This window comes from Brassica napus, chromosome A1 (assembly GCF_020379485.1).
Source record: "Brassica napus cultivar Da-Ae chromosome A1, Da-Ae, whole genome shotgun sequence".
Lineage (NCBI taxonomy): Eukaryota > Viridiplantae > Streptophyta > Magnoliopsida > Brassicales > Brassicaceae > Brassica > Brassica napus.
Window position 1 is genome coordinate 25,997,137 of NC_063434.1, and position 22,200 is coordinate 26,019,336.

At 30.5% G+C, this 22,200-nt stretch overlaps 1 protein-coding gene and 1 long non-coding RNA gene across 5 annotated transcripts; both read left to right on the plus strand.

The window, feature by feature from the left end:
- The first annotated feature begins 11,412 nt into the window (after positions 1 to 11,412).
- On the plus strand, positions 11,413 to 18,054 carry LOC106349757 (coatomer subunit beta'-3-like). 4 transcript variants are annotated; one of them, XM_048739035.1, is made up of 25 exons: positions 11,413 to 11,610; positions 11,853 to 11,873; positions 11,953 to 12,014; positions 12,120 to 12,174; positions 12,313 to 12,349; positions 12,471 to 12,796; positions 12,881 to 13,012; positions 13,107 to 13,255; positions 13,433 to 13,501; positions 13,739 to 13,889; positions 14,010 to 14,075; positions 14,348 to 14,536; positions 14,654 to 14,794; positions 14,940 to 15,014; positions 15,116 to 15,292; positions 15,380 to 15,471; positions 15,563 to 15,679; positions 15,854 to 15,968; positions 16,076 to 16,147; positions 16,351 to 16,547; positions 16,639 to 16,732; positions 16,819 to 16,925; positions 17,129 to 17,258; positions 17,374 to 17,588; positions 17,827 to 18,054. In XM_048739035.1, the coding sequence occupies exons 1-24, from the start codon at positions 11,608 to 11,610 to the stop codon at positions 17,578 to 17,580; spliced, it is 2,784 nt and encodes a 927-aa protein (XP_048594992.1). In that variant the 5' UTR covers positions 11,413 to 11,607; the 3' UTR covers positions 17,581 to 17,588; positions 17,827 to 18,054. The 4 variants fall into 4 exon arrangements, with proteins under 4 accessions (XP_048594992.1, XP_048594997.1, XP_048594994.1 ...); XM_048739040.1 differs by having other exon boundaries at positions 17,374 to 17,548; XM_048739037.1 differs by having other exon boundaries at positions 17,383 to 17,588.
- Positions 18,055 to 19,945: 1,891 nt separating this feature from the next.
- Positions 19,946 to 20,700, plus strand: LOC106352052. The gene is made up of 2 exons (XR_001271497.3): positions 19,946 to 20,188; positions 20,316 to 20,700. It is a non-coding gene; the product is annotated as an uncharacterized LOC106352052 (long non-coding RNA).
- Positions 20,701 to 22,200: the final 1,500 nt, after the last annotated feature.

The following is a 22,200-nucleotide window of genomic DNA, read 5'->3' on the forward strand; positions in this document are numbered from 1 at the left end:
TTGTTTTTTTCTTATATATATTGAAAACATTTTTATAATGGTTATTGGAAAATATGTTAGTAAAAATCAAATTTTGAATATATGTATATTTTTGAATGAATTTTTAATATAAATTATTATTTTGATTTGAATATGTATATCAAGTAAAATAAACCCATTACTTTTTAATATAATGTAATGGACTTCTAATATTTTTAATAGTATAAGTCCATTACTTTTTTAATAGCTTAAGTCTATTATTTTTTTTAATTTACTGTTATCCATGTTTCCAAATATCATTATATTTTAACTGTTATCTATATTGCCAAACAAAAGCGTAAAATGCTTTTAAAGTTTCTACTTTAACGAGATAGATATAATGGAGATTGTAATTGAATATGCATTTGCAAAGGTGGAGAAAAAATGGCCAGGAAGAATCTCTAGAAGGGACGACGAGGACGCGCCTATCTTGTTACGCGGCGAGATGTAGAGGCACCACTATATTCCATTTACTTGTTTTGATTTTTGTTTTGTTTTTTCTAAGTTAGATTCTTCTTGCTTTTTTCGATTTATTTATTTCTTCTTTTGGAAATTCTTGGCCAAGAAAAAATTATATTATCATTTCCCTCTCTTTTCTTTTATTGTTGTGTCATATCATATTTTGTAAAAACGAAGACCGTGAAATTAATTTTTAATAGGTAGTAGTCTCACAAAGAACCATTTACTTGAGCACAATGCACAATGCACAATGCACAATGGCTTGTTTTTTTTGTTTCTTGCGTATAGTGTTTAGAATATATAAATCTCTTAGTCCACTTGCTCCCTTTACTTCCCCCAAAACATTAGTTAGTTACTATGTTACTTTTTAATATGTTTTTTTTTTCGAACATACTTTTTAATATGTTTATTCGATATTGGGTTACGAATCTGTATCGTATGCACGCACTGTAAATATATGCATGTTTATGGAGCTTAATAATTATTTAGCTTCCACAACATTAGTTAGAGCATGTTCAACGCTGAAAACTTGTAAAAGATTCTGAAAAAAAAAATATTAATATTATACTAATGTATTTGCTTTTCAGTTTTCTTTATAAAACATCGTTAAAATGCTTAGTTAAGAGCTTTTCAACTTTTTCTTTCTTAACTTTCTGTTGTTTTAGTTGTTTTAATCTTAGAAACTTGTGTCAAGAAACTACGGATAAACATGCTCTTACTATGTTACTTTTCATATGTTTATTCAATATTGGTTTCTCACGAATCTGTATCGTATGCACGCATTGTAAATAGATGTATACTTATGGAGATACACAAGTGTTATCTAACATTTGGTCGTAGTTGGATCACAGTCACCAGCAGTTATAAGCAAATAGAACTAATATCTGGACATTGTTTTACATTTTAAAGACAAGGAATGTTGTATATAACATTTTTTTGGTAAAAACTTAGACATTTAGTAGTAGAGCCACAGTTACGGAGATCAGTACCAATTTAATAAGAAAAATAAAAGAATGTAGCATATGTACCAAGTATTTTATTAGAGCAAGCCTTTTTAAAGTATTTTATTAGAGTATCGTTTCAAATGTTAGGTAATTAAAGATTTCACATCAATTGCACACGTTTATAACATCTGCATTGACGAGTTATTATTTTAATAGATGATTTGAGTATATTTATTATTTAACCTGGAAATGCTTAATCGATATGAAGAATGAAGGCGATGTATTACGTAACATATGGAAATTGCATCATACCGTTGGCCGATGTTTAATTATATATAGTGATGCAACGAGATAAAGTCCCCCATAATACATTAATAAACATGCATGTTATCTTCAAAAAAAAAAATAATAAACATGCATGCGTACAACTATATATGCATCCTATATACTACACGATTATCTTGGATATTAAATTATATATATATATATATATATATATATATATTACAGAAACAAAAAGAAAATTACATTTGTTGACTAATGGCCCGCGCGCGCATGGTGAAACCAAGGATGCGCTATATGAGACAAGGCATCGTGGAGCAAACAGAAGAATTGGTATTAGTTTGAACATTTATAACTTGGATTACATTCTATGCATCAGGATGGTAATTGGATTGTTCTAAAAGGAGATGATAACTTGGATTTTTCTACCTTGATTTCAGTTATGCTTAGTTACTATAGACGTATTACATGATAAAAAGTTATTTGATTATTTTACAAACTCCAAGTAACGACTAGTGGGTTTTGCGGTCCGACTCCAATTATAACACAAATAGAATCGACGGAACAATAAAAAAATGTGTTGATTCTGAATGACTACTATATAACAAGATCCACGAAACAAATGAGATTATACGCATGTCACACACACATTTTATAACCATTTTCTTTATAAATTAGCTGCTGACGATAAATAATGTTAAAATGGTGAGGAAATACATTTACTGCGATTGTACAACTCCAACCACAACGAACGCATTAGATTCGTGAATTAATTGTTGGTGTCCACCATTAGACACATTCCACTTTTAGTAGCCTTTAAACTGACAAAGCGAGATCTTTAACAAATGCAAAGATGAACATTATTAGTCCATTGATCTATCTAACGGTAGATAGCTCTTTTGTAAAAAATAGAATGTCCAAGTTTTTAGTTTTGATTGGTTAATATCATTTTATTTTCAAAAATTTATAAGTGGACTGGTATATGCTTTGGAATATACCAGTTTCATTCTCCTCCGACCTTTCTTCCCTCTAGTACGTGCTTCAATCATTTCGATTTTAATTTTGGCCTAATATTTTTTTGGGTGTGCTCACTAGTTTTGACCTTATGTAATTAGTTTCTCTCCTTTGACCGCCAATGTAAGGTCCTATGAAAAGAAAACACATATTAGAGACATCATTATTGTTACACTTATGGTGAATATTAGGTTTTCTAATAAAAATATAACCACGTCCACGTATGACTGACGGGTTTATTTAGTAAATGTTTATGAATATAAAGAGCCAGGAAAATTCAATAGAATGGGACAGCAAGCATCTAAACAACTAATCTCCTTTGAGAGTTGATGTGTGATGCACCGAGTCAATATATGAGAAGAGTATGAGCCGAGTAGAATTGTGTACAATTTATAGAAACTGTGCAGCAAGTAATGCAAGTACATATTCATCATGGTCTAATCATGATCATATATTCTTTTTCTTACACACGTAATTATTCAGCTGTAATTTTTTTACATATTATTATTTCCAATAATTCGGATGTGTTAATCCGGTTGATAGCTATTTCTCAGATTCAGCATAAAATTAATTGGCCATTTGTATGTCAGTTTGTCAACTACCAGTTCTAGCATTTGGTCTAATGATGAATTAACAAACAACTTTTTATCAGGTGCCAATTAAAATAAAGAACTTCGAAAAAATAACAATCTATGATGAAAAATTATTCCGAAATTTGTTTTTATAGATTATTTTCCGGATAATATATCGTTTGCAAGTTTTTTTTTTCTTTCTAAAATATCCCTTGCAAGTTCATAATAGGTTAACGTAAAGTGAAGATTTATCGTGCAACTAAGTAAATATATTATTCATAAAACTTGGTAGGAAGTGAATATGTTGTTTATAAAACTTGATAGGAATCATGAAGGTTTATTCTCACTTCCAACAACCCATCAAAATATTTTAAAGCTTCTAAAATGATATTTTGTCCTTCTTTCCGTCAATCTGTGTTAAAGGTTGGTCTTTCTACCAAATATGTTGTCTAAGAAAACATGGTAGGGATCACGAAGGTTTATTCTCATTTACAAAATGCCTTTTTCATTTTCTTAAAGCTTCTAATGACATTTTGTCTCACTTTCTATCAACTTTTGTTTTGGTCTTAAACTCGATTACCTATGAATAATTTAGGGTAATATGCCAATTATAATACCATTTCAATTTTAAAATTTGATAAAAAGATAGCTACAAAGAGTAGGAAATGATAAACTAGTGATGGTATAAACACGAAAACGATATATGCGGCAGAAGGTGCATACTTCTCTCCTTTTTTTTCTTTAACTTGCATTAATGATACTAAATTTGGATAAAGCTAACTTTAACTTGTATTTTCATTTACTTACAACATATTCAGTCTAATTTGTATTTTTGTTGAATATTGATCGATTCCGGTATATCCTAGCTAGTAAAGGATATCTCATGTATTTTTGTTTTGTTTTATATGTTACATGATCACATCATTATTTTTAAATCTAATAATACGATTATACGAAAGTGTTTTTATCAGCAAATGTAGTTTGCCGCATATGAAAACACGATGTATGTCTTAAAAAAATGGTTTTGCAAATAGTACAGGGTAGATGGTTATCTAACACCACGCTTATGACCATCAATTTATACAATTATCTCAACGATTCTACTAATACCACATTCACGAATCACGATATATAGTTTTAGTATATACTTCAATTAGTCAATACATGAGATCACGATGAAGACGACACACACACCACATTATAGATATCCAAACGACACACACACCACATTATAGATATCCAAAGAATTTTATTTTATTTTGGAAAATCGATTTATTTTGGAAAATCAAAACGCAACCATGGTATAAAACACACAAAACTCTTCATCATCCATTAGATGTCAGGGCTAAAATACGACGATAAACAGTTTAGCAACTTGAATGTTCCTGAAGTTTCAAAGTTTTTTTCTGAAAGTCCCTGATAGTTTTTGTTTTTTTTATCAAATAACTAGATTCTGATTTGCGGCGAGTATATTTTTTTGTTTAAAATGGTATTTCATAAATTTAATTTATATTTATATTTTAATCATATTTTTGTTAAATATTAATTTAATTTAATATAATTTTTGATAATTATATTAAATATGTTAAGTTGCATAATTATACACTTGTGCCATATGCATTTCAGAAATTATTTTTAAACTTTATTCTTAAAATTTTTAACATTTTATATTTTCTTAGTAGTTACGTAATTATAACCGTTATAACTATTGACATAAAAATAAATTTGATTATTTTTCGAATTTGAGCTGAGAATAATATATTTGATTCCTTGAATGTTCTTGCTTGTTAAATAAATACTCACAATTTAAACTAGATATGTGCCATAATATTAGGAAAAAAAATACGTATCCCTTTAAAATATGAGTTTAAATTATGCAGATGAGTCACGTACCTGTTTGCAAATATGAGTTTTTAAAATATGAGTTTAATCAATGTTATACTAGATTTTTCACCCGCACATCCGTGCGGGTAGATTTTCATTTTACAAATATATAACGGATACCATCGCAAAACTTTAAAAGATATTTACATTTTAGTGTTATATTGTAAATCTATAATGTTATTGGTTATGTTTCTTATTCGATATTAGTAATGTATAATGATTTGTTTTATATATTTTACTTTATTATTAATTGTTATTATATATTAATATATTTTTGAGTTTGGTAAAATAAATTCATAGTATGAAATAAAAAATTGAGAATCTGCTTCATTTTTTTCTAATTTTTACAGACTGAATACAATTTATTTTAAAATTTTATTTAGTTATACGATAAAACTGATATTGTCTTAGCATAATTTATATTTCTATGTTATTTATTTTAGTATATTGTGGGATTTTATAAGTAAATACATTATAATAATACTATAGTATTAATTATGAAATCAATCTCTGCATTAATTTGAAAATATTTTAAAATTTTATTAAGATTTTATTAAGTTTTTTCAACATCTATATTATTAAAGTTGAAGTACACAATAAGATTGTTTGGAAACTTGAATAAGACTATTAAAAAAATTTAGAGTGTTTAGAAACATGAATTGTAGTCTTTAAAAAAAACTTAATTTTGTTTGGAAACAAGGATAATAGTATCAAGAAAGAAAAAAAGGTAATGGACTCATGTTATTAAGAAAAATTGAAAGTCCATCATATTATAAAAAATTATCTATCTGAGCCAGTTTTAAAATATACGAAAATGAGTCAATCTAATTGCCTAAAACTTTTTTTCTAAACTAACCATAAAACAAAATTTAAACTTTATATACATATTTCAAATCAAAATAATAATTCAAAGTTGATTTATATCAAAAATTGATTCAAAAATATACATATATTCAAAAATGGATTTTTACTAAACTATTTTTCAATAACCACTATAAAAAAATGTTGTCAATATATATAAGAAAAATACAATATAAAGCTCAATTTGAAATACCAACTCAAATTATGGTTTTTATATTTCATAGTAAGTTATAAAAATATAATATATGTAATTATTTATATGATGATACGTATAAATTAAAATACTATTAATTATATGATGGTACGTATAAAATATGATTAATTATATGATGACAATATACGATATATAATAATGACTAGGGCTGGGCTTTCGGGTACCCATACGGGCTTGGTTCTGATCGGTTTGCGTTTCGGGTTTTAGGGATCAAAGATTTCAGTCCTATTAGGATGTTTCTAAATTTTGGTTTGAGTTCGATTCGGATCTTTGCGGGTTTGGTTTGGGTTTGGATAACCCATTTAAATTATTTTTAAAGTTTTAAATCATTTCATATTTTAAATTTCTCAAAATCTATAAATAAAATAATATATTACCTATAAATTTGAAGAACATATGTCATAATACCTAAGCTTAACATATCAATTGGCTTGATTTAAAATTTTGGATACGGAATCAATAATTATTTTAAGTATTTTTGGTGATTGAGTATACTTTAACTATTTCAGATATTTACTTTTGACTATCTATATATATTTTCAAGTATTTAACCAATTTAAAAGTATCATTCTTGATGTTTTATATAAGTTAAATCTAAAAATAATTAATATATATAAGTATATAAATCTATTTTTAGATAAATTCGGGTAGCCGAATACTTCGGTTCGGATCAGATTCGGTTCTCTAAATAACAAAATTTTGAATAATTTGAATATTAATCAATTTATGTTCGGGTTTGGTACTATATTTTCGGATCGGTATCGGTTCTGTTCTTCGGATTCATTTTGCCAAACCTTAATAATTACATGAAATATAAATATCAACATATTTTTCAAAATATATATCCGCGCAGGTGCGCGGATCAAAGTCTAGTATTTTGTTATAAGTCAAAGCAAAATTTAAATTTACAGTTAAAATTTATTTATTAATATCTATATAATTTATAAGATTTTTTAGAAATGTTATATATTAAATAGATTAACTTAAATAGTCAAATAGATGTAATTGATGAAATAGACCTAGTATGAATTCTTATGGTATTTTTTTTAATAAGGAAGATATAGAATATGATTATAAAATTTGAAAAATAGCATACACTTTTATTTTATTTTTTTTATAATAAAATTTTATTTAAATTAATGTATAATAGTATATATTATTAATTACGAAATTAATAAATGGTATTATTTTTAATAAAATATTTTAAATTTTTAGAAAGATTTTGTTAGATTTTTTCTCAATATTTTGTTATAACTAAAAATAAAATTAAATTTACAGTTAAAATTGATTTATTATTAATATCTTTATATATTGAATAGATTAATATTAAATAAATGTAATTAAGGAAATAGACCTAATATGCCTAGTATGACTTTTTTTATGGTAGATAAAAATGGTACTTCTCTTTTAATAGAGAAGATGTACTGCAGTTGACCCTAATTGCCGTTTAAGATACAGCCAAATTCTTGCTAAACATAAACATAGACTCATCAGTTTAGAGTTAATTGGATAAATAAGTCGGCTTTGATATTTGAAAACGCTTAATCATATCAGCTTGAACAATGAACAGTGTCGAAATTTAACAAATAATAGGTTGTAATTAGAACTAGGTTTCTGTAAAAAACAGTTAAATCATGAACCCGACCATCACTAAAATAACCAAGAATGTATAAGTTGATATATTGTATGGGTTTTACTTATTACTAGGCGTTTTGCCCGCACTTGCGGGCTTAATAATTTTATAAAATTTTGTAAAGAAATATATTATCAATTCAAAAAAATTTGAATAAGTTACTTTCATGCTTTTTAAATATTTAATAATTAATTTAATATTAAATTTTCTATATACGCTAAAGTTTTTTATTTTAATAAAATATCTATTATTATGTAAGATAATCCTCAAAACATTTATATATACATAAAAATATACATAAAACTATATACATGAATTTATATTTATTTTAATATAATATAGTAAAAGATAGAAGATTTATGGGGTTTTAACGTTAAAACCCCTCAACTAAATTTTTTTTATATTGACATGTAATAAAAATTATCTAAAATTATTTATTAAAATTAATAATTGAGTATAAAATATGATTAATATTTTTTTGAATAATATTAAGTTATATGTTTTCTGTGTGTTTTTAGTTTTAAATTTTTAGTATTTAAATTTTTTATTAAAATATGTTTTCGGATAACAACACAAAATATATTGGAATTATCTTTTATTTTAAAATATATCTTTCTGATTTTGGATAAGTTGTTTTATTATTAATAATAACTTATCTAACCAAATAATTTTAAATTCGTTTTTATGTTTTAGTTAATTTATAGATTTTATTCATAAGGGTATAAACGATATTAACCACTCTAACTTTTAACGTGAGAGCTCGATTCCAAAAATTTACTTCGCAAATAATAGTATAGATATATCCTTTTGTTGTAAGTAGTTTTTGAATCTCTTGTGTGGTTTAAACACCTGTATTTTCATATTCGAGCAAAGTTTATAAATTTAAAAAGGGTTTCTGCAACAACCATTTAAAGTTTGAAAAATTATGTGTTTCACCTAAAGGAAGATAGAAAAGTAACGCTTATGTTAACTAATAGTAATATGTAGGAAGAAAGATAATTTGTTATATTATTGAAATATATATATCTATACTATTATTTGCGAAGTAAATTTTTGGAATCGAGCTCTCACGTTAAAAGTTAGACTGGTTATTGTCGTTGTTACCCTTAATAAATTTTTATATATAACAATTTAATTTAAAACGAATTTTATATTATTAATATTAAATTTCTAAAAAGATAATTCTTATATATTTTGTTATTAGCTTGAAAAAATATTTTATATTTATAAAAAACAAGATAATACTTATATATTGTGTTGTTATCTTGAAAAAATATTTTATATTTCTAAAAAACAAGATAATACTTATATATTGTGTTGTTATCTTTAAATAATATGTTTATTATAAAAATTAAGATATAAAAAATATATTCTATATTATTATTTGTGAAGTAAATTTTCGAAATCGAGCTCTCACATTAAAAGTTAGACTGGTTAATGTCGTTGTTACCCTTAATAAATTTTTATATATAACAATTTAATTTAAAACGAATTTTATATTAATAATATTAAATTTCTAAAAATATAATTCTCATATATTTTGTTATTATCTTGAAAAAATATTTTATATTTCTAAAAAACAAGATAATACTTATATATTGTGTTGTTATTTTTAAATAATATGTTTATTATAAAAATTAAGATATAAAAAATATATAATTAAATATTAATGAAGAAAAAACATAATACTTATATATTGTGTTGTTATCTTTAAATAATATGTTTATTATAAAAATTAAGATATAAAAATATTATAATTAAATATTAATGAAGAAAAAACATTTGGATAAAAATATAGTCTAAAACATTTCTAATATATGACTGTTTTGAAAAATTCAACACAATAATTAGTATATATATTTTAATGAAATTTTCTGTCATAATAAATTATTTTATGTTTGGTATAACTTGTTAAGAATATAAATAATAACTTAAAAATTGTTTTTGAATTAACAAAATATAAAATAATAAATATCTATAAGAAGATTACGCCCGCATGTGCGGGCAAGACACCTAGTATCTATACTATTTGCGAAGTAAATTTTTAGAATCGAGCTCTCACGTTAAAATTTAGAGTGGTTAATATCGTTTATACCCTTAATGAATAAAATATATAACTAAACTAAAAATAAAAACGAAATTTTAATTTATTTGATTAGATAATTTATTAAAATTAATTATAGTAAGAATTATCTAAAATCTGAAAATATAATTAAAAAAAAGAGATAATTTCTGTATATATTGTATTGTTATCTGAAAAAGTCTTTTAGTAAGAAGTTAAAAACATGAATTATAAAACTAAATATGAATCAAATAAAATTCTTAATTATATAACTAAGATAGAATATTGAATTATCCAAAATCTAAAAATATAATTAAAAAAAAGATAATTTCTATATATATATTGTATAAAAACATAAATTATATAATTAAATATTAATCAAATAAAATTTTAATTATATAATTAAAATATAATATTGAGTTATTTTAAGATTTATTTTAGTAATGAATATAGTGTACAAAGAACTTTTCAAAAATTTATGAAAATGTTTAAATCCGCATCGGGGGCAAAACACCTAGTTATTCAAATATTGAACGTGGTTAGAGTCGTGATATATTTAGATGCGGTTATAAAAAAAATTGGTTATTTTTAAGTAGGTCAAATGAAAAAAAAAATTGTTGGACTAATCATTTATCAATTAGTTATGATTCTGATTTAATAGAATATATAGATAGATTTCTGTTTCCTGTCAACTGCACTCAGAACTAATGTAAAACACCAACTGACAATTGAAAATACAATAGATTAATAATTCAATGAATATTTCACTAAATAGGTTTTTTTTTGTCAAACTCACTTAATAGTTTTTCTCTTTTCAAGAAAAATCAAGGGAAGCGTAATTATGCAAGGGGCTTTTAAGAATCAGGCCTAAATGCTTCATTTATTAGTCTGCGGCTTTGGCCCATAATTACCTAGATTTTTGTTTTTGTATTGGGCTACTTTGCAAGCTAAGTAAAATATAACTTTAAATAGAAAAAAATCTGACAAAGAAAGTCAAAAACTTATCATCCTTTAGACGAGAAAACACAAAAACGAAATTAAATAGGAAAATATGGTACACCGACAAAAATCAGAGAAAAATACTGACTGGTGACTTTCATTGGCCTCAGGTAGATCAAAAACCTTATATAAAAATAAAATATTTATTTTACTATTTTATATGTATTTATTTTGTCGTTAATAATTATATAAACAAATATTTTATTAATAAAAATAAGTGAATAATGTTTAATATTATGAAAAGTAATGCATGAACAGTGTTTAGCGTTGTGAACAGTTACACACCAAATTTAATTTTTGCAGTTAGGTTAAAGAGGTTTTATACGATCCAGAGTTGGTCGATTTTTATTTGTATTTTTCCCAAAAACGTTTACCATACAAAATAAATTACAAAATATGTAAAACTATGACATGTCTTTTTTTTTTTTGCTTATTATTAATCTGTTTTAATTTTCTTTTTAATGATGTGTCAAAATTTGATTGCAGAGATGACTTCAATTGTGTTTAACACTCACTATAAATGATATTTTATCTCCGCCGTATTAATTCGTCCCAGCTCTCCGCAAGCAAGCACCTCCTAACGTCTTTCTCCCATCGCCGTTCTGCCGATTTGAGCGAACCACGAGATCCCGGAGAGCAGATCTTCTTCTGCTTAATCTGCAAAGATGGTGAGACCTCAAATCTCTCTATGTTATTTCCGTTTCCTCTCTCCCAGATCTCAATCGAACTCGCTTGCGATGCGATCTAGATCATTGAATCCGAAATCGAGTATAGTGTGTGGCATTTGGTTTAGGAGATTGAATTTTGGATTGTTTTCATTTGAATTTCGCAAAGATCTGGTGATTGATTTTTTAGGTTTTTTAAAGCTCTCAATGTTGTTACTGACTATATGCTCTCTTTTTCTCAACAGCCGCTCAGTCTCGATATCAAGGTATGCTATGATGAACACTTTCGTGACCTTCTTCTCTGTTGAATTTTTATTATAATGCTGTGGCGATGATTTGCATCAGAGGAAATTTGCTCAACGATCAGAGAGAGTCAAATCTGTGGATCTGCATCCTACAGAGCCATGGTATGTAATTTTCAACTTTTAATTGTGCTATCTTGCAGTTTTGGATGTGGTTATGCAATCACAATTTTGTTTTCTCATGGTGCTTCTTGACTTGTTAAATTACAGGATCCTAGCAAGTTTGTATGCTGGAACCGTGTGTATTTGGAACTACCAGACGCAGGTGGGTGATTATTTTTACTATCCTACACTCAACAGCCTGTTACATGGTTCAGAGTACTGTAATTAGTCTTTCAGCTAGTGTTTTTATGGTTTCGTGGAACTCTTTTCTGATTTGAATCTAATATGAGTGTCCTCTCAGGTGATAACGAAATCCTTCGAGGTGACTGATGTGCCAGGTATAACAGTTATCACGAGCTTATTCTAAATTAATGTTTCCTTGTTATATGTTTTTGACTTGCTGTATATTGCCTTGTTTAGTTTGTTACTGTTGCTGAGTTTTTATATATGGCTTTGCAGTTAGGTCGGCCAAGTTCATTCCACGCAAGCAATGGGTTGTGGCAGGAGCGGATGATTTGCATATCCGTGTATACAACTACAATACAATGGACAAGGTTAAAGTTTTCGAGGCCCATGCGGATTACATTAGGTGTGTAGCTGTCCATCCCACCCTTCCGTATGTGCTGTCATCTTCTGATGATATGCTCATAAAGCTTTGGGACTGGGAAAACGGTTGGGCCTGTACTCAGATATTTGAGGGACATTCGCATTATGTGATGCAAGTGGTGTTTAACCCAAAAGACACCAACACTTTTGCCAGTGCATCGCTTGACCGTTCCATAAAGGTGCGAAAATGGCCCAATCGCTTTTATTTATTGCTTATTCAGGTGCTGTAAAATGTGTTTGCTCACAACTTTTTTCATCTCCAGATATGGAATCTTGGTTCCCCAGACCCAAATTTTACACTGGATGCTCATCAGAAAGGAGTCAACTGCGTAGATTACTTTACGGGGGGTGATAAGCCCTATTTAATTACTGGCTCTGATGATCATACTGCTAAGGTATTCTTCTGGTTAAGCTTCCTATATATGTGATTTGTTTCGTCTGCCCAATATGTATTTGCAGATAACTTACTAGTTGTGCTTTTGTAATCAGGTTTGGGACTATCAAACCAAAAGTTGTGTCCAGACGCTAGACGGTCACACCCACAATGTATCTGCAGTATGTTTCCATCCGGAGCTTCCAATAATACTCACAGGTTCTGAGGATGGCACTGTTCGCATTTGGCACGCCACGACTTACAGGTGTTTTAGCTAAACCCTTTCTTCTGTCAATAAGCATAACAATGCTGTTTTTATGGGGTATTTAACACTTAACTACGCCTTGGACACATGAGATTCTTTCTTGTATTCATTTTTACAGTAGTTTTTTTCCTCTATTTTGTCCTTTGATTTGTTATTTTTACTTTTATATTTTTTCAGGCTAGAGAACACACTGAATTATTCTCTCGATAGAGTTTGGGCCATTGGTTACATAAAAAGCTCGCGCCGGTGAGTTCTGATTTTTTGCTTCCTCATTTTACCTTTCTATAATAAGTCAATGTTTGTTAGATTTGTTTTCCATGAGTAGATGTTCTCTCTTGGTAGAAACTTTGTTTCTGATTTGCTGTTAGTTCTCGTCTGAAATTGCGATTTGGAGAGCTAATGGTGCTTAGAATTACTATAAGAGCTGTTGAGGGATCATGGTTATACAAGACCATCAACAACGAATGTGTTTGCATTTTACAGGGTTGTGATTGGGTATGATGAAGGAACCATCATGGTTAAACTTGGACGAGAAATTCCTGTCGCTAGCATGGACAGTAGCGGAAAAATTATATGGGCTAAGCATAATGAAATCCAAACTGCAAACATCAAAAGTCTCGGTGCAGGTTATGAGGTGTAGCTTCTAACTATAACTATTGTATTATATTTATAGCATGCACCAGGCAGCAACATGTGCGATTAAGCTATTTATTTGTATTTTCTGATGATTTTAAGTTTTCGTCTCTTTGCCTAGGTTACTGACGGAGAAAGACTTCCCTTGGCTGTTAAAGACCTGGGGACCTGTGATCTTTATCCACAAGTAAGTGTTACTATACAGAACTCTCTGAAAATTGTCCTTTTGTGCTGAATTATTATAGGGGATATTGGGGAAACATTTCGAAGTTGTGGGTACCACTAGAGTCATGTTTCAGCTAAAAATGATTCTTTAATGGTTCTTTGAAACAATATACATTTGAAATGAAGCAGTTTAGATGATATAAATTAAATTATGTTTCATACGAAGTCCCAAGAGTGTGGTTCCGTATAATCATCTCTTCTATCTCACAAATAGCTATTTGTTCTAACTCTCAGAGCTTGAAGCACAATCCTAACGGGAGGTTTGTGGTAGTCTGCGGTGATGGAGAGTACATAATCTACACAGCTTTGGCTTGGAGAAACAGATCTTTTGGTTCTGGACTGGAATTTGTTTGGTCATCGGAGGGGGAATGTGCAGTTCGAGAAAGCCCATCAAAGATAAAAATATTCAGCAAAAATTTCCAGGTTTGACTTTCCGCTCCATTTTTGTAAGGGTGCTTCTAGTGTTGAAGAAATTGCTGATGCTTGCAATGGGGACATATATTTGTGGGTCTGGTGTGTTAATAAAAGTGGTACTTACAGGAAAGGAAGAGCATTCGGCCTACTTTCTCAGCTGAGAAGATTTTTGGAGGAACCCTGTTAGCAATGTGTTCAAATGATTTCATTTGCTTCTATGATTGGGCTGAATGTAGGCTGATTCAGCAAATTGATGTCACTGTGAAGGTACACAACGAATGAACTTGTCTCTGAAGTGAAATTTAACTTTCATCAGTTTTTTTTCCAATTCTCTCTCTTTACATTTTATTCAGTTGGAAGTTTCTCCATTTGTGTCTTATCTAACTCTTTAGTGCTCCATGAAAATTTGCAGAATGTTTATTGGGCTGAAAGTGGTGATTTAGTAGCCATTGCTAGTGATACGTCATTCTACATCCTGAAGTACAATGTGAGAGTCCCGGTCAACCTTTAAATTTTGAGCAATATATTATTGATTTCCGCTTTCGTGGATTTTCCAAATGTTTACTCTGGTGTTCCTCTCTGTTACAGCGTGACTTGGTTTCCTCGCATTTTGATAGTGGAAGACCAACTGATGAAGAGGGTGTTGAGGATGCTTTTGAGGTCCTCCATGAGAATGATGAACGTGTTAGGACAGGTATATGGGTCGGGGATTGCTTCATTTACAACAACTCTTCTTCGAAGCTTAACTTTTGTGTTGGAGGCGAGGTACTCTTTGTGTATTTTTATTTCTTCAAAGATTCAATCATCTTTATGAGCCACACTGTATCTTAGCTGCTAATATACTTACGGCAGGTAACCACAATGTATCATTTGGACCGTCCAATGTATTTGTTAGGCTATATTGCCAATCAAAGCCGGGTATACTTGGTAGACAAAGAATTCAAGTACGTTCCTTTACTTCTTTCTTTTATTTTAGACTGTTTTATAATGCATTCAGAATTTGCTGACGTGTTTCACCTTTTCTTGGGAATGCAGTGTCATAGGATATACCCTGCTGCTTAGCCTCATTGAATACAAGACACTTGTGATGCGAGGTGATTTGGATAAAGCCAATGAAATTTTACCTACCATTCCAAAAGAGCAGCTTAACAAGTACGTTATACGTTACAGACTCATTCTTTACCGCATCTTATCTCGTGCTATCTCCTACGATGTGATGTTATTCAGCTTGTGTTTTACATAGATGCCTTCCTATCTATTCTTATTTCACTATATAGTTTTTGTATATATCTCTTATTTTGTTCTGGAATTGCTTCCAATTGTTAGTGTTGCTCATTTCTTGGAGTCTCGAGGAATGATTGAAGATGCTTTAGAAATTGCGACAGATGCGGACTACAGATTTGAGCTGGCCATACAGTTGGGTAGACTTGAGATTGCAAAGGTAAATATTATATGTGATGATTGAATGTTTAAGAAGTACCTTTTTATTTTAACAAAAGGAGTATAGTGAGCACTGCGTTTCTTATCCATGTTATTCCATTATTGTAGGAAATCGCTGAAGAAGTGCAGAGTGAGTCTAAATGGAAGCAGTTAGGAGAGTTGGCCATGTCTTCTGGGAAGGTACATCTTCTCTAGAATATTCTGTCTTAAAGTTTTGTGTAAATACAGGAAAATAACTCGCTGCACATATGCTATATCAGTCGATTTACTACGAGACTCTGTATTGATAACAGAAAGTTGCTAAATTTAGATTTTACAGTGGCATCTCCAATACCTACTATCTAAGTGATTCTGTTGAATTTGTGTGTGCTCCATCATGATAGCTACAACTGGCCGAGGATTGCATGAAGTACGCTATGGATTTAAGTGGTTTGCTACTACTATACTCTTCCTTGGGAGACGCTGAAGGGGTGTCAAAGCTTGCATGCCTTGCTAAGGAGCAGGGAAAGAACAATGTCGCCTTTCTTTGCTTATTCATGCTGGGTAGATTGGAAGATTGTCTGCAGTTATTGGTGGAGAGGTATTTCACTAGTGCTCAAATGGCGGTTTATAAAAATCAAATCCATATGCCTTTCTTGTTATCTCGATGACAATTTTTTTTTATTTTCCAGCAATCGGATACCAGAAGCTGCTCTGATGGCACGTTCTTATCTTCCAAGCAAAGTTTCAGAGATAGTTGCTCTTTGGAGGAAAGATCTCAGCAAGGTTACTTACTTATCTTTCTATTATAACCTTCTGGTCAATGAGATTATATATTATATGGCTTTAAGTTAGCTTTGACTTGTCAACAGGTTAATTCAAAAGCAGCAGAATCTTTGGCTGATCCTGAAGAGTACCCAAATCTTTTTGAGGATTGGCAAGTTGCTCTTTCTGTTGAAGCGAAAGCTGTAGAGACGAGGTACTCCTAGCATAACTTCCTATGTTCTTTTTTTTTTTTATCTTTATTCCAAGCTGTATGTTCTGAAATGGGACAACTTCATCCATGAGCAACTCTCTATTTCATTTGTCTACACATTGAGATGATTAATGTTGATGGTTCATACCCAGCGAGCGTATTATTGGTTTGGTCAAGCCAAGAAATTGACTCTTGTTTATCTACAGGGGAGTTTATGCTGCTGCAGAAGATTATCCAACCCACGCCGATAAATCTGCCATTACCCTCGTGGAAGCCTTCAGAAACATGCAAGTTGAAGCAGAGGAATCAATGGAAAATGGACACATGGAACACGAGGTGAGTTCATATGGAGCTGTAGGATCCTAAATAGTGGATGGTTCGTTTATATCAAAGCGGCAAGTAGCTTTAATTTCCACAGGACTCGCTGTTTAAAATTGTTTTTTTTTTGTAGTCTGAGCAGGTAGCAGAAGAAAATGGTCATGGAGAGAATGAAGGAGATGAAGAGGAGCAGCTTGAAGAAGAAGAAAAAGAAGAAGTGAATCAAGAAGAGGGAGTTGTTGTTGATCGAGACTCAACGGATGGTGGTGCAGTACTTGTTAATGGAAGTGAGGGTGACGAAGAGTGGGGTACGAATAACAAAGGAAACCAACCAGCCTAATAAATCAAGTCAGTCCAGGATCAATGTTCTTGAGTGATTAATTGGAACTCCCACAGAAAATATTTTTTTTTGCCGCTTCTAACATCTCATTCCTTGTGTCTTGATCATAATCTTGAGTGTTGCATGAGATGGGTTAGGTTGTTTCTTTTGTTATATCTTTGCATGTACGTGTCTTAGGATCTAGGAACTTGTGTCTTTCAATTTCTTCAGTTTGCAGTTAGTCTGAACTTATCTTTTGTTTTGCAGTGCTTACGCCACGTCAATAGCCAGTTACAGTACTCGGCTACGTTTTGAAGCAGGAAGTGGTAGCTTTCTTTTTTCTCTTGGGCTCCCAAGTGGTATTGTGGTTTTCTCATATAATAATGATCATTATAAAAGTACATTAGAGAGTTTCTTTCGAACAAATTTCTGCTTTAGATTTCACAGCTTATGTTTACAGATTGCTAGTGCCTATATAATTCTTTGGAGACCTTACTTTTGCTACCCTTTGTTTACAGTTGATGTTAGATATGAGCAAAAACGTAAAAATAAATCATTCTTTAAAAAGTGAAAAATCTAGCAGAATACTTCTTATGAATCTGCCTCTGAATATTTCTATTAATTACAAAATATTTCATTCTTTTTTTCAATTGTTTTTTAAATTGTTTTAAATGTTTTTCGAAAATAAAAAGTCCAACTAATTTGTTACTTACATTTTCGTTTTTTAAGTCCCTTAAATCACTTTAAATCATATTTTGTACTCAAAGATTTACGGAATCAAATCAAATAAAAAAAAATCTCCAATAAAAAAATATTTTATCTGTTTGACATGATAACTAAATTTTCCAAAAACTAATTTTAAAATATAAAGAGATTCGATTTTAAAGAGAAGATCTCCCAACTTTTTCCCTAAGTTTCTCCTAAAACCTAACACCTCGCTTTGAATCCGATCAATAATATAAATAGGCAACACCGATTTCCTATTCAAACCCACACCTTCGAACAAACCAACAGGATCTACGTAGGATAATATAGGACAAATATTTTTATTTTAATAATAATTAAAAAAATAAAAAAGACAATATTATAAAAATTGACTATAAAAAAATAAAAAAATCTATTAAAATATAGATTCGACAAATATTTATTAATTTAAATGAAAATTTAAAAAGAAACGATCTCGCGTTTTGAAAGCACGGGTCAAAATCTAGTATGTTTTTATTTTGTTTGTATTACACAAACTAGTGGCGAAAGAAAAAAAACATGGCAATCAAATGCATCCTTATATTTGGAGAAGAAATATGTTCTAGATTCGATTTATTATCATTTTTGAAAAGAATTAGCATACGGTATCAAAAGATAAGAATGTTAAAACTATTCTTGTAAGCTTAGAATTTTGTCGTACAGTGTCTAATTTGAAATTTCAGCCCAAAAATGCTATATAATTCCTATTAGAGAAAATGAAAAAATGAAGAACAAAATAATCTATACTATACTAAAAGGGAGATATCCTCATCAGGGAGGCCCTCCACGTTGGATTAAAAATTCGACCAATCACGTTATAACGTTTTGACACGTCAGCTGGACTTTGCGTTTTTTTTTTAAATCTGTCGTGTTATGAGTTTGGGCCATGAAGCCCATCATATTTGAAAGACGGAGTCCCGAGAAAATGCCGACTCGAGCTTGCCCTTCCTCAGATCTTGGCTGAAATCCAGTTTCTCTTCGATCGGCGGAGGGAAGATCCAGTTTCTGTAACGTTGCGTTGTGATTTATTCGTCTTAAATCATCTTAATTCGCAATCCCACTACGAAACTTTCGTTTGCGTTGTTCGTCGTCGAGATCGTGTATAAATATGTTCCACTGCGAATCGTGATATATGCATCTCTCTTCTATACATCTCACTCATATTCATATCTATGCGCTCATCTTTCTTAATGGCTAACTCAAAGGTCTTTTTTCCGATCTGAAGTCCGGGCGGTGTTCATCCGTTGTCGAGCTTCGATTATGGGAGGCTAAGAATGTTAAGTGTGGTGGGGAGCTTATGTGGATGGATCTGCTCATGGTGAGATTTAGCGTGAGTGATCTTTTTCTGTTTTCTTTTGTGTATCAATCGTTATGGGTTAGATTTTTCTGTCGTTGATCCTTCATGTTTCCGGTAAACCTGATCTTGATTTTGTTTTTTTTTTAGAAAGAAAAAGTCTTCCTGGGAAGCTTATGTGGGATTCTCATACCCTGCAAATTCATATTGTTTATTGATATACCTCTGAACATGCGACTGATCGCTTTTTTTTTTTTGGTTGAACTAAGCTTTTTAAATAAAGTTGAAAGCTTTTTTTTTTTTGTCTCTTTTCTTTTTTTTCTGGGACTGCGAAAGATTCTTCATTCTGTGTATACCTTGCCACACTTATGTAAGTTGTATAACTGATTGCTTTAAGTACGATGTTATCTTATACTTTTCTTCTCTTTGTTTTTGTTCTCTGTTTCTTTTTGTGTGAATCTAATTGATATAAATGTTCCGCTTGGACATGTAGATTGGTTTTCTGACTGGTGCTTCAAGCCTTGAAGATATACCTCTGGTATATTGACTTCTCTGTATCCAAATGTTACTCTTCTAAAAGGATGAGAGCAGGTAACTAAATTCTTTAGCTTTTGAATTTTTTTAGTTGTTAAATCCTTTACTGGTTTCTGCTTTGTAGCTTTCAAACTGTTTTGATGGTCGTTATATGTTTATAGATCTTGCGGTTTTCAATTTTCAGACAATGACCATACCATTGGAAGCTCGATAGAGAGCTGGAAGATGAAGAGCAAAATGTCTCAGAAATTAGGAGGAACAATAACAACGTGTGTGAGTTATTCTATGATACAAGAACCGGCAACTAATGGGCTCAAGAGAATGATGGAAACCACTCTTATGGAGATTCTAAAGAGGCTGGAAAGAAGCTATGAGTTGATAACATCAATGCTAACAGTGGTTCTCTTAGACAGATTATCAGGTGTTTTATATGGACAATAATGACATGTTCTGTGATTTTTTTTAGATTGTAGTTTGTTACAAGGATAACAATTATCATGTCTTGAAGGACATATGTTTCAATTAAGGCATGCCTGTCCAGAAGAAGTTCTTCTTGGTGTGAATGGTCAGTGAAAGATATGTCAAACTCAAACCAAACCATTGTGAGTCAGTAGATTTTATGAAAGCAGACAAAGGAATTAGAAACGATGTCCTCATAAGACAGAAACAGTAAGATTGATGATGGTGAGCTTTGTAGTGATCCTAAGATAGACAGAAATGCGAGGAATTTTCAAGAGAATATTTATCTGATGCTGAAGGTTCTAACCATTGCAATCAAGAGCACTTGATTGTGACAAGAGAAGCCAAGGACTCGCCAACTGCATACACTCCTTCTGAAATTTCTCTTAATATAAATCTGATGAGATGTCAAATTACGAAGTGGTTACATAGGAGATCGTCTAAATGAATCTAAAAATCTGAGAGATATCCTGTCATGGGAAGATGAACAAGAACCTCTTAACAACAACAAGAGAGATAGACGTGAAGAAAAATCAACACCTCACATAATTATACTTGATATGATTCACTGGTCATTAGTTTGGAATTTCATATGTTACAGATAATGTATTCACGTATGAAGGTTTCTCTTTTCTGTCTTGAGTGTATATGTGTTTGTTGTTGTTGTCTCCGTACGTGTCGTAACTGCATCTTTGCCTGACCCTGTCTTTTTCAGTGAATGAGTCATGACTCATGAGTCTTCTGGGACTTAGACGAATTTGAGATCCCTGAAGAACTCAATGCTGCTCATGTCTTATAGACAATCAAACAGATTATGTTGGGTGTTGGTCTTCGTGGTCATGCCTCGATAAAACAATACAGTAAAGCTAGGTTTTGCAATGGCTTGAATGAAAATATAGAAATCGATGGCAAGAGATCCACCTATGTTCCTAGAATCAGATACCTTCCAGATCACAGAGAAAGAAAGGATCTATAAGCATGCAAAAGCCAAGACAAAGGAAAAGATGACAAAGCGGAAGCTAGACAAAAACAAGCAAGCAAGAGCAACAAGGTACAGAAAATAGGGAAGCTAGACTTCATTGCAGGACCTGCAAACCACCGACATCAATCATTGCTGGAATTGGTTCTCTGATCTGTAACTGGACTAACGGTTGGGCCTTTGTATGGAAAGCCCCTAAGTTAGAAGGAAAGTGAGGAGACAAAACGGCTGTCAAGATTATCAAGCTTCTGAGTCAATTGCTTAGCTATCGGAGGGAGATTCGAATAGAGGAGATCCTCTTCTTGACCCCCCCCCCCCCCCCCCCCCCCCCCCCAAATTTTTTTTTGTAGATTCAATTATAATGTTTACACTAAGGTTTGAGTTTTTACCAAGAAATGTTATATATGCTGTTCATAGAAAATAATTACAAACTGCTAACAGTTATCAAAAAAGAAATACTTAAACGTAACATATAACACAATTTTACATTAAATGCTCAACCTTATCAACACAACATTTTTTAATTTGTTTTTAAAAATATAGAACTTAAAAAATTGACATTTATCAAAAACCAAATAAATTAATATAAAAACTAAAAACTATCAGAAAAAATTAGGTCGACATCTTGGTT

Excerpts from the sequence above, each read along its gene's own strand:
- LOC106349757 (XM_048739035.1), top strand. Across the intron at positions 12,175-12,312 it reads TTTGGAACTACCAGACGCAG|GTGATAACGAAATCCTTCGA; the intron begins GTGGGTGATTAT and ends GTGTCCTCTCAG. Across the intron at positions 12,350-12,470 it reads CGAGGTGACTGATGTGCCAG|TTAGGTCGGCCAAGTTCATT; the intron begins GTATAACAGTTA and ends ATGGCTTTGCAG.